The 18,237-nt window shown below is 44.6% G+C and overlaps 1 protein-coding gene across 5 annotated transcripts in view; it reads right to left on the bottom strand.

The window, feature by feature from the left end:
- The window catches only part of RMDN3 (regulator of microtubule dynamics 3), a 122,813-nt gene that overhangs the window by 68,595 nt on the left and 35,981 nt on the right, over positions 1-18,237 (bottom strand). For all 5 annotated transcript variants that reach the window (XM_030214727.1, XM_030214726.1, XM_030214728.1 and 2 more), the window contains 2 exons: positions 16,981-17,124; positions 5,793-6,057 (listed from right to left, as the gene is read on the bottom strand). In XM_030214727.1, coding sequence (XP_030070587.1) covers positions 5,793-6,057; positions 16,981-17,124 — 409 coding nt within the window. The remainder of the gene's footprint in view (positions 1-5,792; positions 6,058-16,980; positions 17,125-18,237) is intronic.

The raw sequence follows: 18,237 nt of genomic DNA, 5'->3' as shown, positions 1-18,237 counted from the left end.
CCTGGGTCGGGTCTCCCAGGGAACCACTGGGAACTGCACCCTGGTCAGCCCTCTGTCAATTCAATTGCCGCTTGCGCGGTGTACTTCCGTTTCTCTGCCCCTGTAGCCCCAGGGCGGCGACTGGCCGACGCTCTTCACGATATGCAGAAGGGCTGGGGTGTCGCAAAGTGGTATGCGGTACCAGAGGCACGGATGGGCGCCGGTGGGTGTTCTTCCTCACTCGTAGCAGGCCGAAGTTAAGGAGGGGTGCCGAGGAATGGCCTAATTTTTCCTTCCATTACATAGCTTCCCACTATTTCAGAACCTGTGGGATGTTCAAAAGCAACGTCTAGAGTGGGTGAGATCCAGGAGCCACCACTCTGAGGATCGAAGTCCCAAAACTGGCTTCTGAGCATCACAACATCCACCCTGTGATTGGCAAAGGTATAAGCGTCAACCACATAGCCGCCTTGCAAATTTTTACCAGGGAAAGTAATGTAGTCTCCACCTAGGATGTCGCTGTATGCCTCGTAGAATGAGCCCACAAGACCTGAGGAGCCTGCTTCCCCACAAACAAATAAGATGACGCCAAAGCCTCCTTCAGTCATCTAACAACTACGGGCTTGGAAGCCATGAAGCCAAGCTCTGCTTGCCAAAAAACACAGCCTGTCCAATTTGCGAAACTCACTTGTGACCTCCAGATATCTAATGAGGATTCTACGCACATTGAGAAGCTTCAAGGCAGAATACTGCACCTCTTCATCCTCTCTGCAAAAGGGCAGAAGCTCCACAGATTGGTTGAGATAAAATGCTGATACCAATTTTGGAAGAAACGAAGACATTGTGCACAGGAAGACCCCCACCTCTGAAAAGCGAAGAAAGGGATCCCGACAAGACAGCCTGAAGCTCCGAAACCCTATATGCCGATGCAACCACCAAGAAAGTTCACCTCCACATTCAAGGAGCCAGCGATGTGAGCTGCTAACAAAACAGTGAAGATTTTTCTCTGCCCAATTCATGAGGGAGGCCACCTCCACTGAAATCCAACGGCTGCAGGTCCCGCCTTGCTTGTTGATATAAGCCACCGCCATCACATTGTCAGAGAAAACTTTGACTGGGGCCCCCACCAGAAAGGGAGCACAGTCATATAAGGTATTCTGCACTGCCCTGAACTCCAAGCAATTTACTGACCACCGAGACTCCTGGTCCATCCAGGTGCCCTGTGCCAAATGGAACTTGTAACGAGCTCCCCAACCCAACTTGCTGGCGTCCGTTGTAACCACCTCCCATTGTGTTTTTGGAAAGGGAGCTCCGACGATCAAATTCCTAGGTGACAACCAACACTGCATACTCTGTCTGAAAACCAGCATCCAAGAAAGATGAAGGTCGTACTTCTGTGACACAGGAGACTAGCGGATGAGAAAAGACACTTCTGGTGTCAATGATAGCGGTGATGAAAGTGGTGCCATGGGCAAGGGCTCATATGTGGCCACATATGAGCCTTTGCCCATGGCACCACTTTCATCACCGCTATCATTGACACCAGAACCAGAAAATAGTCCCAGACCCTGGGCCCGCCTTGACTGAGGAGAATACGAATCTGTTGAACCAGCTTCGACCTCCTGCGTTCCGGGAGGAAGATCCTCTTCCATGTTGTGTTGAACAGACTGCCTAGATACTCCAGCATCTGCAATGGAGTTAGTCTGCTCTTCATAAAATTAATCACCCAATCCAATGACTGCAGAAGACAGACAATTTTGTCTGAATAGGACAAAGCACGAATGAATCAGTCATTGAGATACGGGTGAACTCTGATTCCCCGGCACTGAAGGAAGGCCACCACCACCACCACCACCCTGGTAGACATTCTTGGTGCTGTGGTGAGACTGAGAGGCAAAGCCCTGAACTGGAAGTGATGGTTCAGCACTGCAAAACATAGAAACCTCCGATGAAGCGGACATACGGGTATATGCAAGTACGTCTGCTTGAGATCGAGGGTGGTGAGAACTTTTCCCGCTTGAACTAAGGCTATAACTGTTCTTAGTGTTTCCATGCCAAAGGAGGACACTCTGAGGCAGCAGCTTAGACCTTTGACACCTAAGAACAGACAAAAACTGTCTTCTTTGAGGCTTGGGGAACTGGAACAATAGCCAGGAGCAACAGCAAGAAATCTACGGTGACCTGAACCTCGACCACTTTGGTTCCTTTTCAACAAGGAGGCTTCAAGAAGAGAGGAGCGACCGGGAGGGAGAACTTCCAAACTTGTAGCCTTCTGTAACAATATCCAGAACCCACTGGTCTGATGTGATTTTGGCCCACATCTCCTGAAACTCCTGAAGATGTCCTCAGACTGGAGGAAGAAAAGAGTGGTCCAGCCTCGCATCACTGCGAAGCTCAGGAGGCATTGAACGTTTTAGATGACTGAGAGGACTTCTTCCTGTCTGCACAAAAGGAAGATTGGCATGCCTGAAAGCGGGACTTTTGACCATATTGCTGACGACAAGGCCGGTACCATCTGCTGTCTCAAAATCAAGATCGAGAGCCCCCTGAAGGCGGACAACCAGAGACCTTTGGCTTATCCTCCGGCAACCGCTGTGGCTTAGTTTCCCCCAGTTCTTTCACCGAGTTACTGAAATCATCTCCAAATTTTGCCACTTGCTCTAAAAGAGCAGTTTAATTAGACATGACTGAGGCTGCATCTGCTCCCCAATGTCACAACCAGAGAGTTACTGACGTGCCGTAACACCCAAAGACATATTGCGGGCCATAACCTGTAACATGTCATAAATAGCACCTGCCAATCAGGCCAATCCTGCTTTCAAGCTGGGCGTTTTAGTACCCATCTTGTGTTGCTGACTGCTAATGCCACTTCAAGCATGCTGTAGCCACACATGAGCTGCACACTGTCGCTTGAATAGCTCCTCTGAATAGACCGAGGACACATCAGATAAAGAGGGAGAAGCAGAGACATGCCTCCAGGAGCGGACAGATGAGGCTAAACAAGATCTCTTCGGAGCCAGAGGGGCAGCAGGGTGAGAAACTGAAGCACCTTGCAGCAATTCTGACTATCCCTGCTTCAGTAAATAGGCCTGTTGTAAGACCAATATAAACTCCGGAGAAAACAAAAGATCCTGATGCAGCTGAATGCTCTGTTGGACCCTGAGGTTGTAAAATGGCGAATGTACTCTGCACGTGATCAGAGGCTGTTCCTAAATGCCAGTCAACCCTGACAAAATAGCGCTGGTTCCCATGCTCTCCCTGCATCAAACTGTGCACCAGCTCTAATGGAGAGCCCAAAGTCCCAAACATGTCATGCCAAATCCGAAGACATGCTGCTGTCGACAGTTTCCCCCACTTCCAGTGGGATTCCCGGCTTTCATGCACTGCAACCCCGACACCAGCTGGTGGGTCCCACAGCAGGAAAACCACTGAACTGTCTCCAAGGGAGCCATTCACCTTCACCTCAATTGAAACAAAAGCAAACAACGGCGGTTCCAAGCAGTAAGTCAGGATCCCTCCCCTGTACCAAGTAGAACTTGCAGCCTTTCCAGCAGTTCCGAGTTAAACTTTAGTCAGACTTACCACTGACGGCTGCTCCCTCTCAAGCTCAGTCTCCACAAGTTTTACTCCAGCTGAGAAAGAATCAGGACTGATACTCTGTCCCACACTTTCCAGTAAACTTCTTTCCTTCTCCTATCTTTCTTTCTCTCTCTTTTTTTTTTTTTTTAAAGGTTGTTGAACTGGAAAAGGAGAGCTCCACAGGAGACACGGATCTGAAGACCTCCAGATATGACTCTGCAGACTCAAGCCACCCTCAAAGCTCAGCTGGGGATCAGCTGACCAACTGGACCAGGAGCATATCACTCAGAACCAGAGGCTGAAAAGTGTGTCCATTCACCTGCTGGAGATGGAAAATACCGAGAAGCTGGACTGGATGCCAAGAGAGAGATGTCTCAGCTCAGTTTTTAGTTCACTATATCCACATGCTGGTTGATGAACATGACTATCCCACAGGTTCTGGAATAGTGGGATCTATGTAATGGAGTGACCAATTTCACCTACCCAACCTACCAATTCTCCAACACACATTGTTACTGTGCAAAGTAGAACACATTTATTATCAATGAATGACCACACAATAAAGAGTGGAGAGAAAAAAATATCAACTAACTCAATCATCTTCAAATAACCGGAGGATCACTGGTGAACCATATTTACTATTATAATGGAGAAAAGGGACCTCAGTGTAGCAAAAATGGACCCTAAAACAACTCAGGGTCTCATACACTAGCTGGTACCATCATTGGTCCTAAAATAAACTCCATATAGAAGACAGTGCAACAGTAAAGGGCATAAACTCAATATTATTATTATTTTTTTTTTAGTTACATTTGTACCCCGCGCACTCATGGCAGGCTCAATGCGGCTTACATATACACGTACTTATTTGTACCTGGGGCAATGGAGGGTTAAGTGACTTGCCCAGAGTCACAAGGAGCTGTGCCTGAAGTGGGAATCGAACTCAGTTCCTCAGTTCCCCAGGACCAGAGTCCACCACCCTAACCACTAGGCCACTCCTCCACTCTCACAAAGAAATTTAACAGTCTTATAATACTAGAATAGTTCAAATTTTTCAATGAAGACAAATAGACTAATCTTCAAATAAAGACGGGAAGTCCACCAAGATGAACAAATGTCTAAATCCCACGAAATGAACAGATACAAAGAGAACTGAGAAGTGGACCAGTGACTCAAGAGACCGGGACTACAGAATCAAGTGCGAAAATCTTTATTGTAGACTCGACACAAATCTGTGTTTCGGCCACAGGCCTGCCTCAGGAGTCTCAGTAGTATCTGTGGTCAAAGGAAATTCCACAAGGGAACCGATACTAATGGTCTGGAGAAAGACCTTTAGAGCAAACAACGAGAGAAGTATCGCAGCTCTAGGGCTGAAGCAAAATGACAGAAAAAAAAAAACCTTATACCATCAGTATCAGTTTCCTTGTGGAATTTCCTTTGACCACAGATACAACTGAGACTCCTGAAGCAGGCCTGTGGCTGAAACACAGATCTGTGTCGAGTCTACAATAAAGATTTTCATACTTGATTCTGTAGTCCCGGTCTCTTGAGTCACTGGTCCACTTTCCACTTCTCTTTGTATCTAATCTTCAAATAATGATGTTTCTCCAACTTAAAATTCCATTGCTGCATAGTAATCCAAAAAATTAGCAGCAAATACTCATTCTTTCTATGCTTTTGAAGAAGTTATATTAAACCAAACAGTGGTTGGTTAAAGGTTTGGGGAGGAAGTGCTTTTCTGTGTGCTAAGATGCCAACTAGAATGCAGCTTTATGAAAAGAGACTTTGAAAATTAGGTAGATAAGGCTGTTTTATGAATTACCAGGCACAAATGAAAGAGTAATGGGCACCCTAGACGAACTTTCAACCTTACCCCCCCCCCAAAAAAAAAAATTTAATTTTCAGCCTCAATTACATTTTTGGATCCCTAGTCTTTCATGCCCCCCTCCAATATTTTAATACACTGTAATCATAACCATCCAATACTTCTATAAAAATGCATAATTGAATAATCTAAATATTACATTTTGTCAGGTAAAATTACGCACTGATGGTTCTTTGAGTTTGTGTGGCCGACGGAACCCAGTGTTTTGCTTTGAGTACAGTTGTTTTATGCTAACCCCTCCTCCTACAACCTGCTGTCCTAGCCTACTGCCTAATCTTGCCTAATGTTAGGCCAGCCCTGTGGTTTTTCACTAGAAAATTATACAGTAAAATAATAAATGAAACTTTACCAGCAATTTATTGCTAAGTACCAGCTGGAATCCAACCAACTTCTCCTTCCTGTCACCCTCGTGCAATTGGTCTGTCTGCCTCAACAGGTTTGCAAATTCTTCTTCTGCTACTAGGTCAAAGGCTAAAGTTCCTTCATCCTCAATTCCAAGGTCCAACGAATCCCTCCGTGCAAGCTTTACTGTCTCAGAGCTGATTTCATCCTCTTCCTCGCTCTCTTTGTAGCTCTGCTGATCGTAATCAGATTCAGCATTTGCTGTGGTATACCTTTAAAAAAGAAAAACAATCCAAAACCTGTGTTATTGGATCTAGGTACATACAGTGGTGGAAATAAGTATTTGATCCCTTGCTGATTTTGTAAGTTTGCCCACTGACAAAGACATGAGCAGCCCATAATTGAAGGGTAGGTTATTGGTAACAGTGAGAGATAGCACATCACAAATTAAATCCGGAAAATCACATTGTGGAAAGTATATGAATTTATTTGCATTCTGCAGAGGGAAATAAGTATTTAATCCCTCTGGCAAACAAGACCTAATACTTGGTGGCAAAACCCTTGTTGGCAAGCACAGCGGTCAGACGTCTTCTGTAGTTGATGATGAGGTTTGCACACATGTCAGGAGGAATTTTGGTCCACTCCTCTTTGCAGATCATCTCTAAATCATTAAGAGTTCTGGGCTGTCGCTTGGCAACTCGCAGCTTCAGCTCCCTCCATAAGTTTTCAATGGGATTAAGGTCTGGTGACTGGCTAGGCCACTCCATGACCCTAATGTGCTTCTTCCTGAGCCACTCCTTTGTTGCCTTGGCTGTATGTTTTGGGTCATTGTCGTGCTGGAAGACCCAGCCACGACCCATTTTTAAGGCCCTGGCGGAGGGAAGGAGGTTGTCACTCAGAATTGTACGGTACATGGCCCCATCCATTCTCTCATTGATGCGGTGAAGTAGTCCTGTGCCCTTAGCAAAGAAACACCCCCAAAACATAACATTTCCACCTCCATGCTTGACAGTGGGGACGGTGTTCTTTGGGTCATAGGCAGCATTTCTCTTCCTCCAAACACGGCGAGTTGAGTTCATGCCAAAGAGCTCAATTTTTGTCTCATCTGACCACAGCACCTTCTCCCAATCACTCTCGGCATCATCCAGGTGTTCACTGGCAAACTTCAGACGGGCCGTTACATGTGCCTTCCGGAGCAGGGGGACCTTGCGGGCACTGCAGGATTGCAATCCGTTATGTCGTAATGTGTTACCAATGGTTTTCGTGGTGACAGTGGTCCCAGCTGCCTTGAGATCATTGACAAGTTCCCCCCTTGTAGTTGTAGGCTGATTTCTAACCTTCCTCATGATCAAGGATACCCCACGAGGTGAGATTTTGCGTGGAGCCCCAGATCTTTGTCGATTGACAGTCATTTTGTACTTCTTCCATTTTCTTACTATGGCACCAACAGTTGTCTCCTTCTCGCCCAGCGTCTTACTGAAGGTTTTGTAGCCCATTCCAGCCTTGTGCAGGTGTATGATCTTGTCCCTGACATCCTTAGACAGCTCCTTGCTCTTGGCCATTTTGTAGAGGTTAGAGTCTGACTGATTCACTGAGTCTGTGGACAGGTGTCTTTCATACAGGTGACCATTGCCGACAGCTGTCTGTCATGCAGGTAACGAGTTGATTTGGAGCATCTACCTGGTCTGTAGGGGCCAGATCTCTTACTGGTTGGTGGGGGATCAAATACTTATTTCCCTCTGCAGAATGCAAATAAATTCATATACTTTCCACAATGTGATTTTCCGGATTTAATTTGTGATGTGCTATCTCTCACTGTTACCAATAACCTACCCTTCAATTATGGGCTGCTCATGTCTTTGTCAGTGGGCAAACTTACAAAATCAGCAAGGGATCAAATACTTATTTCCACCACTGTATAGTCTTTTGCCGTTTTTGGTTGTTTGCTCATAAGTACAATGAATTTACTGAAAAGATGTTTTTCTCAAGATAGAAGATGTTTCAGCTTAGTCTTCATTATTAAAACAAATTCTCTGTAGTTCTAAATATTGCCTGTTTTTATGCTTCAAGCATACAGGAGTAAGGGTAATGGATTTGACATACCGCCTTTATGTGGTACAACCAAAGCATAGTATATGCAGGCACCAACAGAATGCTGGAAAGGATTATGTCCAAATGGTTTGTACATGTGTAGCTCAGAAAAAAAAAAAATTCTTCAAAGAAGAAATAGCAAGTCACCAAATTTTGGCTCACTGGTAGAAAACACAAATATCAAATATGAGTTTGAAAATCAGAAATATCAGGTCAATATTTTCAGAGAAACCCCCCCCCCCCAAAAAAAAAAAATCCCCAATACTTTATTACTGGATGTGGTTAGAGGATACAGAATGTAGCCAAACACTCCATTCAAAAAAAGTCACCTTTGGTCTTCTCCCTCTCTCCAAGCAAATTGGCCCAGATCAAGAAAAGATGAAGAAAAAATTCTGAAGCAATTAAAGGAGAACAAACTTTTCTCATAACACACCCTTAACTTCCACATACAACCTCACCATATCCACCCTATATGACAACCAATAGAGAAAAAAATAGAGAGACAATGTTAAGAGCTAGACAATTTGTAGATCTTGTACTGCCTGGTACTGTTTTACAAAATGTCATACCCCAGGGAGTTAGCCAGCTTGAGAATTACCTGTACTTACTTGTACTTTCCATTCAGTTTAATCAAAGTTGTGACTTGAGTTACAATCGTTGCTTTCAGGTTAACACAAATAAAACAAAGGGATTTCTAAGAATAAAATACTCGCATATTACGACATGTCATTAGCTCTGCCTGACAAAGGCTCCTATACAGGGAACTGAGGTAATCCACAGGAAAAGGTTTTGTTTACCAAGGTTTACTGCAGGTGCAGAAATAAAACTTTTTATCACCCAGTGGGAGCGGTAAAAAGCCTTGCTCACAAGGTAAAAATTAAAAACCATGATTACAGCGGATTCAGCACCTCCTCCCTCCCTCCTTCCTTTGTTCTTCCTTCCCTTACCTTCCTCCCCGTCACGACCCAAGGAGATTCCCATAGGCCTGCTCCGGGCCTTCCTTCCTTTGCTGACTCCCGCCTTCTGATGAAACTTCCTGTTTCGCGAAACAGGAAGTTACAGCAGAAGAACTGGGTTTGAGGAGCTTCAAGGTTGGGCCGCTAAGCTCCAGGGCTCTGCCACTCTTCCTCAGTGCTGCTCCATTCTCCGCTGGCTCTGGGCGTGGCTGCAGGAAGTGGCGGCAGAGGGCGCCTGAACTATGTCTGGATGGGAACAGCAACCTGCCACCGCCACCCTACAAGGAGGAGGTAATTGGGAACAGGAGAAATCACGAGGGGGGGTGGCACAAAGCACATGGCGGTACTTGGGAACAGGAGATGGCATGAGGGAGGGGGGGCCGCCGCCACACAAGGAGGTTAAATTGAAAACAAGAGACGGGCCTGCATTGCTAACAGTAACCAGCCAGTCACCTTTAGGGTGGTGAAGTGCGGGGAGAGGAAGAGGCTGTGATAGCAATGCAGGCCAGAAGCAAATGCAGAGTGCCGAGTTTCTGGAGGGTCTTCCAAAAATATCTCCATAGACAGCAACAACATCTATCATCCTTACACGAAACCTTCCTTTGAAAAATCTTCCCTCCCTCTGGACACTGAGAATGCAGTCTTGTTGTGGGGGGGGGGGGGGGGGGGGGGGGAACAGATTTCTTTGATTTTTGTTCTGAATTGGTTATGATTTATAAAATAACAGTTGTACAGAATACTGTTTCTTTTTATACTTTAATAAAATAATTTAAATATAAAATCCTAACTGTTCAAGGCTTCTGCGGATGGGATCAGACGAGGCGAGGTGGGGACAGGACAAACTTTGTCCCCGAGTCATTCTCTATCCCATACCTCATATATTCTCAGTTTACTGAAGAAACATCCTTATTTACATGCTTAGTTACTGCACAGTAAAAATCCATTGAGATTTAAAATAAATGTTATAACAGCTAATATGACTGACAATGCTCCTCCTGTTTTCACTGGCTCTTTAGCTCTGCATAGCATAACAAACTTTTTCACTCTAGAGCAGCGGTTCTCAACCCGGATGTCAGGTCACGAGATCCTGGGAGGTGTGTCACAGGGCAGGCACAAACATGGAAACAACTCCGAAGGGAAGGCTGCAGCAAAAAGTACAGCCCAGTGGCAGCAGATACAGCAACACAAACTACCACATTCTTCATTAATTTTCTGTGAGCAGTGCTCCTTCTCTAGACTGCCAGCAGCAAACCTTGCTTACCAGGCTTTCATTTCCAGTGTGCAGAACCATAGACAACAAAGCAGAAAATAAAAACAGACCTACAATATGCTTGGAAAAATAAAATGTCCAAAGCTAAAAGAAAAAAAAAAGCGTTATATTTTGAATTTATTAACTGGCATATGTAAGCATTTGGGCCAACTGTCTTACTTATCTTCTTTAACTATTCTGTATGCTCCGTCTCAGAAATTACATTCCCTTAATTCTAATTGCTTAGTTCTCCCTAATCATAGGTCAGCTAATCTGGAATCCATTCATCATATTGCATTTTTCTTTAAATCTCCTAAATTATAGAATGAGCTTCAACCAATATTCGTACTGAACTCTCTTTTACAAGGGTTAATTCTCTTTTGAAAACACCTTTTTAAATTGGCTTATAACATCTCTCTCTGATTTGTCTGATCCTCTAGACTTGCAGTAAGTCAGGTTGAGAAGGTTGTCCGAGTATGTAGATTGGAATAGTAGAGGACTATAACTATATGTATGCTCGGGTGTTTGGAGTTTTACTATTCTGTTAATAATTGGCGCTCCTTTTTCCTTTTTTTTTGTGGACCTGTTTTTTTTTTTTTTTTAGTGTGTAAACCACTCAGATCTGCTGGCCAGAATAAGAGGTATAATACGTTTTAATAAACAAACACTGGGAAATGTGCATTGCAGATGTCTTTGTATTTTGTTCAGTACAAATATGCAAGCAGTCTAAGCAACACAGTTAATGATTTGCAAGCCCTGATGGTATAGGCAGATTTAGATGTTGTTGCTATCATGAAGACATGGTTCCATGACTCCCATGAATGGGATGCTCCGGGCCTTCCTTCCTTTGCTGACTCCCGCCTTCTGATGAAACTTCCTGTTTCGCGAAACAGGAAGTTACAGCAGAAGAACTGGGTTTGAGGAGCTTCATGGTTGGGCCGCTAAGCTCCAGGGCTCTGCCACTCTTCCTCAGTGCTGCTCCATTCTCCGCTGGCTCTGGGCGTGGCTGCAGGAAGTGGCGGCAGAGGGCGCCTGAACTATGTCTGGATGGGAACAGCAACCTGCCACCGCCACCCTACAAGGAGGAGGTAATTGGGAACAGGAGAAATCACGAGGGGGGGTGGCACAAAGCACATGGCGGTACTTGGGAACAGGAGATGGCGTGAGGGAGGGGGGCCGCCGCCACACAAGGAGGTTAAATTGAAAACAAGAGACGTGCCTGCATTGCTAACAGTAACCAGCCAGTCACCTTTAGGGTGGTGAAGTGCGGGGAGAGGAAGAGGCTGTGATAGCAATGCAGGCCAGAAGCAAATGCAGAGTGCCGAGTTTCTGGAGGGTCTTATAATCTATTTAGGAAGAATAGAGAAGGTCAAAAAGGTGGAGTAGCAGCTTTCTATATGTGAGAAACAATATCAAAGCGACTGAAGTGCAGGGGGCCTGGGGAAAGGAAAAAGTGATATGAATCACTTTGAAAAAGAAGACGGAACCTCTATCCATATGGGTGTTGTCTACAGACCTTTGACACAATCAGAGCAGCTTGATAAAGATCTGGTTCTAGATGTCCAAAAGTTGGGAAAGGAAGGGGAAGTGCTGTTATTGGGAGATTTCAACCTGCCGCATGCGGACTGGAAAGTTCCATCTGCGGAATCGGAAAGTAGTAGAGAGATTGTGGATGCCTTTCAAAGTGCTCTACTCAGACAAATGGTGACGGAACCCACGAGGAAAGAAGTGATGCTGGATCTGGTACTCACAAATTAGGAAGTGTATCCAATATCAGAGTTGGTGCCCACCTGGGCAGTAGTGATTATCAAACGGTTTGATATAACAGTTAAAGCGGAGGGCAGCCACTCAAAACACGAAGTCCTGGATTTCAAACATGCTGACTTTAGTAAAATGAGGATGCACCTGAATAAAGAGCTGATGGGATGAGAGGACACACAAGAAGTGGAAAAACAGCAATCCAGGCTGAAAAGAACTATAAAAATGGCTACTGACCTTTATGTGAGGAGAGTAAATAAAAGCAAGAAAAAAAGGAAACCACCATGGTTCTCCAAACAAGTGGCTGAGAAAATAAAGGCAAAAAAGAGTTGATGTTCATGAAATACAGAACGACTCAAGAAGAGGAACACAAAAAAAACATACTGGATGAAACTGAAAGACGCCAAGAGAGATATGTCTGGCGAAAGTACAGGCAGAGGAGCAAATGGCTAGAAATGTAAGGAGGGGAGACAATCATTTTTTCAGATATATTAGTGAAACGAGGAAGGCTAAAAATGGAATTATGAGACTGAAAAATGCTGTGGACTGCTAATGTGGACAGCAATGAGGGAAAAGTGAATGTGCTAAACAAATACTTCTGATCTATACTCATGGAAGAAAATCCTGTAGAAAGACCATGATTGGCTGGCAAAGATACATATGAAAATGGAATGGATATCGTACCATTCATGGAAGAAATGGTTTATGAACTGGAAAAACTGAAAGGTGGACAAAGCCATGGGACCAGACCGGATCCATCCCTAGATATTGAGGAAGCTTAAAGAGGTTCTGGCGGGTCCTCTTAAAAGACTTGTTTAATAAATCCTTAGAGAAGGGAAAGGCTCCGCGGAACTGGAGAAGAGCAGATATGGTCCCTCTTCACAAAAGTGGCGACAGAAAAGAAGTGGGAAACCAAGCTTCACTTCAGTTATTGGAAAAGTAATGGAAGCTTTGCTGAAGGAAAGGATAGTGAATTTCCAATGGGTTATAAGATCCGAGGCAACATGGTTTTATCAACGGTAAATCATGCCAAACAAATTTGATTGAATTCTTTGACTGGGCAACCAGAGAACTGGATCGAGGACATGAGCTAGATGTAATCTACTTGGATCTCAGTAAAGCCTTTGACACTGTTCCACATTGGAGGCTCTTGAATAAACCTGACAGGTTGAAGTTAGGACACAAAGTGGTGCACTGGATTAGAAACTGGTTGACAGACAGACATCAGAGAGTGGTGGTAAATGGAATTCACTTGGAAAAAGGAAAGGTGAACAGTGGAGTGCCTCAAGGATCAGTGCTGGAGCCAATTCTGTTCAATATATTTGCGAGTGACATTGACGAAGAGTTAGAAGGTAAGATTTGCCTTTGTGCGGATGGTACCAAGATTTGTAATACAGTGGACACCTTGGAGGGAGTAGAAAACATGAAAAAGGATCTACAAAAGCTAAGAATGGTCCAATGTTTGGCAGTTAAAATTGAATGCAAAGTGCAGAGTGATGCATTTGGGGAGTAGAAATCCAAGGGAGACATATGTCCTAGGAGGTGAGAGCTAATATGTACAGAGAGGGAGATGAACCTTGAGGTGATGATGTCTGATGATCTTAAAGTAACAAAACAGTGTGACAAGGCGGTGGCTGTAGTCAGAAGGATGCTAAGCTGCATCGAGAGAGGAGTAACCAGCAGAAGGAGCTGTTGATGCCCCTGTACAAGTCGTTGGAAAAGCCCCACCTGGAGTATTGTGTTCAGTTTTGGAGGCCATAGCTTGCTAAGGGTGTATAAAGACTAGAAGCAGTTTTGTATTTGACCAAAGTGTGGAATTTCAATTGCATGTGGTTTCTATATAGAGATCTGCAACAATCCACTAGATTTGATATATTTAGATTTTAGCAAAGCCTTTCACATGGTTCTGTATAGACAACTAATAAACCGAGAACCCTCGGTACAGGCCCTAAAGTGACAAACTGGGTTAGGAACTTGCCGAATGGAAGGTGACAGAGGGTAGCAGTAAATGGAGCTCACTCTGAGGAAATGGATATTACCAGTGGTGTGCAGCAAGGTTTGGTTCTTAGGCCGGTTCTTTTTAACATTTAAGTGATATTGCAGAAGGGCTGTCTGCCTCTTTGCAGATGATACCAAAATCTGAAATAGGGTAGACGTCCCTGATAGTGTGGATAACGAGGAAGGACCTAGCAAAGCTTGAAGAATGGTCCAGAATTTGGCAAAGATTTAATGCTAAAAATTTGGCTGGTAGTGTGGCATTTGGGATGAAAAACTCCGAGTGAATGATACAGTTTAGGGGGTGAAGAATTGTTGTGAACGAAAGAGGAGTGGGACTTGGGTGTGATCGTATGTGATGATCTTAAGGTGGTCAAACAGCTAGAAAACTCAACAGTGAAAGCTAGAAGGATGCTTGGAAGAACAGGAAGAGGAATGACCAGTACAAAAAAAAAAAGGAGGTGATGATGCCTCTGTATAAGACTCTGGTGAGACCTCATTTAGAATACTGCAAACAATTCTGGATATAAACAGAATGGAGTCTGTCCAGAGAACAGCTACTAAAATGGTCAGTGGTCTTCGTCATAAAGTGTATGGGGACAGACCTAAAGATCTTGATATGTATACTTTGGAAGAGAAGCGGGAGAGGGGATATATGATAGAGACATTTAAATACCTATATGGAAATAATGCATAGGAGGAAAGTCTCTTTCAGTTTAAAGGTAGCTCTGGAATGAGGGGCATAGGATGAAGGTGAAAGAGAATAGACTCAGAAGTAATCTGAGGAAATAGTTCAAGAAAAGGGTGGTGAATTCGTGGAAAAGCCTCCCAGTGGAGGAGACGAAAACTGTATCTGAATTCAAGAAAGCTTGGGACAAATACACAGATCTCTAAGTAAGAGGGTATAGTAGATGGCATGGATGGGGTGACTGGATAGACCATATATCCCCCCAATATTCAGAACCATTTACCGGAGAGGAACAGCTCCTGGCTGGTTTAATAGTACTTAGCTGGCTAAGCGCTACTATTCAGCAGGATATAGCTGGTTATCTCAGCTGAATAGTAGCACTTAGAGGCTAACTGGCTATTTTATGCAATTTAACCAGCTACTACTACTTCTATTTAGCATTTCTATAGTGCTACAAGGTGTACGCAGCGCTGCACAAACATAGAAGAAGGACAGTCCCTGCTCAAAGAGCTTACAATCTAATAGACAAAAATAAAGTAAGCAAATTAAATCAATTAATGTGTACAGGAAGGAGGAGAGGAGAGGAGGGTAGGTGGAGGTGAGTGGTTACAAGTGGTTATGAGTCAAAAGCAATGTTAAAGAGGTGGGCTTTCAGTCTAGATTTAAAGGTGGCCAAGGATGGGGCAAGACGTAGGGGCTCAGGAAGTTTATTCCAGGCGTAGGGTGCAGCGAGACAGAAGGCGCGAAGTCTGGAGTTGGCAGTAGTGAGTAGTGAAGAAGGGAACAGATAAGAAGGATTTATCCATGGAGCGGAGTGTAGGGAAGGACGAGTGTGGAGAGATACTGGGGAGCAGCAGGTTAGTAGAAGAAGTTTGAACAGGATGCAAAAACGGATAGGGAGCCAGTGAAGCAACTTGAGGAGAGGGGTAGGATGAGTAAAGCGACCCTGGCGGAAGACGAGACGGGCAGCAGGGTTTTGAACCGATTGGAGAGGGGAGAGGTGACTAAGTGGGAGGCCAGCAAGAAGAAGATTGCAGCAGTCTAAGCGAGAGGTGACAAGGGTATGGATGAGGGTTTTGGTAGAGCGCTCGGAAAGAAAGGGGCGGATTTTACGGATGTTGTAAAGAAAGAAACGACAGGTCTTGGCAATCTGCTGGATATGAGCAGAGAAGGAGAGAGAAGAGTCAAAGATGACCCCAAGGTTTCGAGCTGAGGAGACAGGGAGAATGAGAGAGCCATCAACAGAAATAGAAAACAGGGAGAGTGGGGAGGTGGGTTTGGGGGGAAAAATGAGAAGCTCGGTTTTGGTCATGTTTAATTTCAGGTGGCGTTGAGACATCCAGACAGCAATGACAGACAAGCACGCTGAAACTTTGATTTGGATGCAAGGTGAGATATCAGGGGTAGAAAGGTAGTTTTGGGAGTCATCAGCATAGAGATGGTAGAAAAAGCCATGGGATGAGATTAATGAACCAAGGGAAGAAGTGTAGATAGAAAAGAGGAGGGGACCAAGAACAGAACCCTGAGGTACGCCGACAGGCAGAGGGATAGAAGTAGAAGAGGATCCACCAGAGTGAACACTAAAGGTGTGGAGGGAGAGGTAGGAAGAGAACCAGTAAAGGACAGAGCCCTGGAATCCAAGTGAGGACAGGGTATCGAGCAGTATGCTGTGATCGACAGTGTCAAAAGCAGCGGAAAGATCAAGAAGAATGAGGATGGAATATTGACCTCTGGATTTGGCCAGTAATAGGTCATTGGAGACTTTAGTAAGCGCAGTTTCGGTTGAGTGGAGAGGGCGAAAACCAGATTGTAGTGGGTCAAGAATAGCATGTGAGGAGAGAAAATCAAGGCATCGGCGATGAACAGCACGCTCAAGTAATTTGGAGAGAAATGGAAGGAGGGAGATGGGTCAGTAATTAGAGGGACAAGTAGGGTCGAGTGAAGGCTTCTTAAGGAGAGGTGTGACCACAGCATGTTTAAAGGCAGCAGGGACAGTCGCAGTGGAAAGTGAGAGGTTGAGAATGTGACAGATAAAATGAATAAGAGCAGGAGAGGTGGCATTAAAAAGGTGGGTGGGAATGGGATCAGAGGAACAGGTGGTACATTTTGAGGAAGAAAGGAGAAGTGTAGTTTCCTCAATAGTAACCACAAATATTCAGCACTTCGCCAGCCAAGTTTACCGGCCAAATTGGACCACGTAAATAGCGATCCTATCTTTGGCTGCTATAAACCTAATTGGCCAGCTCTGATTATTAAGTTGGCTGGTTAAGTTTAAGCCAGTCACCGGAAACGGCCCAGCACTTAGCTGGCCTGCCTCCTGCGGCCTGAATATCAGCTAGATAGAAAGATGAAAGCAGATAAAGACTATCTGAGAGCACCACCAACATTCCTGACATGGAAAGAGCAAAAGTAACCCTTGTGGAGAAATTACTCTGGGCTTAATAAGAGCTCTACTTACCCTCCTTCACTTTCTGCATCTGTCTGAGTAAGTCCTGAGGTGGCTGAAAAATAGATTGAGCTTGAACCTGTGGACTCACTACGTTCTCTGCTCAACAGGTGTCTCTTTCGACGAGGTACTTTCTGACTCTCCTCCAGATGGCACCTGAACACAAATCAAATAATGAGTATCCAAAATGCTGGAACAGAAAACAAATAATCTCCAAATTTCCTTCTCTCTGCTGCTCCCAAGTCCTAAATTCTATGTTTTAAAATCAGAACAAAAATAAACCACAATTCCAATCCATAATTGTGCTTGGGGGAGGGAAATAATGGACTTAAAAATACTTTACATAGCAAAATCCGTTTAACACACACACACATGGAAGCACATAAAATAAACCATTATAAACAGCAAAGCAGACTCACAAGGTAAAACTTATTCATACCTGTTAAATGTCCTTTCCTTGAATCCTGCTAGATTAGTCCATAGTCCTTTCCCAACCAGTAGATGGAGGTGCAGAAAACTGATTTAACCCAGTGACATCACTAGTATAAGGCCTGGTGCAGGCAACAAATCCTCATTATGTGAATACCAAAGCAGATACCAATTTGAACCAGGACCTTCTCCAGTAGAGCAAGGATCCTGACCAAAAAGAGTAGGACATTCTAAAAAACAGTGTACTATGATACCCTTGCCTCCCATACATTTATTGCACTCATCAGAATCCCAGAGACCCATGGATTTGCCTTTGCTTCTAGTAAGGTAAGCATTATGTAGGATCTTGAGCTGTATTTCATGTAGACCCACATTAGGAGTGACCTGGAAGGTCAAGAGAAAACGAGAGCTCCTGCACCATAATCTTGGTCCCCAAACGTGTACTCCACTGCTCTGCCAGCTGTGAGAAAAAAAGGAGCAGGCCACCACTCCTTGACCAAGCGAAACCACTGGGAAAGCCGGTTGTAGTCAGCAGGCATCTGCGAAAAGATGGTATCCAAAGTACTGAAAGAAGGGTACTGGCAATCAGGGCTTTTCAAAGAATGGATGTAATGCCTAAGTTGCAAACAATAAAAAAAAACTTCTGAGGGAGATTCCAAGTAGTCTGGCACATTGATAAAGAAGGACACGGACCCTCTCCAAGAGCAATCACCTCCCCTATATAACGACAACCCCCCTAAGTCCACAATTCAAAAGAAGACGTTCCTGTCCCACCCGTAGTCCAAGCCACAGGGAAATCAGGTAACTGCCTACACGAGTATTTAGCGGACAGTGCCATAG

This window comes from Microcaecilia unicolor, chromosome 9 (genome assembly GCF_901765095.1).
Source record: "Microcaecilia unicolor chromosome 9, aMicUni1.1, whole genome shotgun sequence".
Lineage (NCBI taxonomy): Eukaryota > Metazoa > Chordata > Amphibia > Gymnophiona > Siphonopidae > Microcaecilia > Microcaecilia unicolor.
The sequence above is the reverse complement of the archived record's forward strand: the minus strand, read 5'-3'. Positions and strand labels throughout refer to the sequence as shown.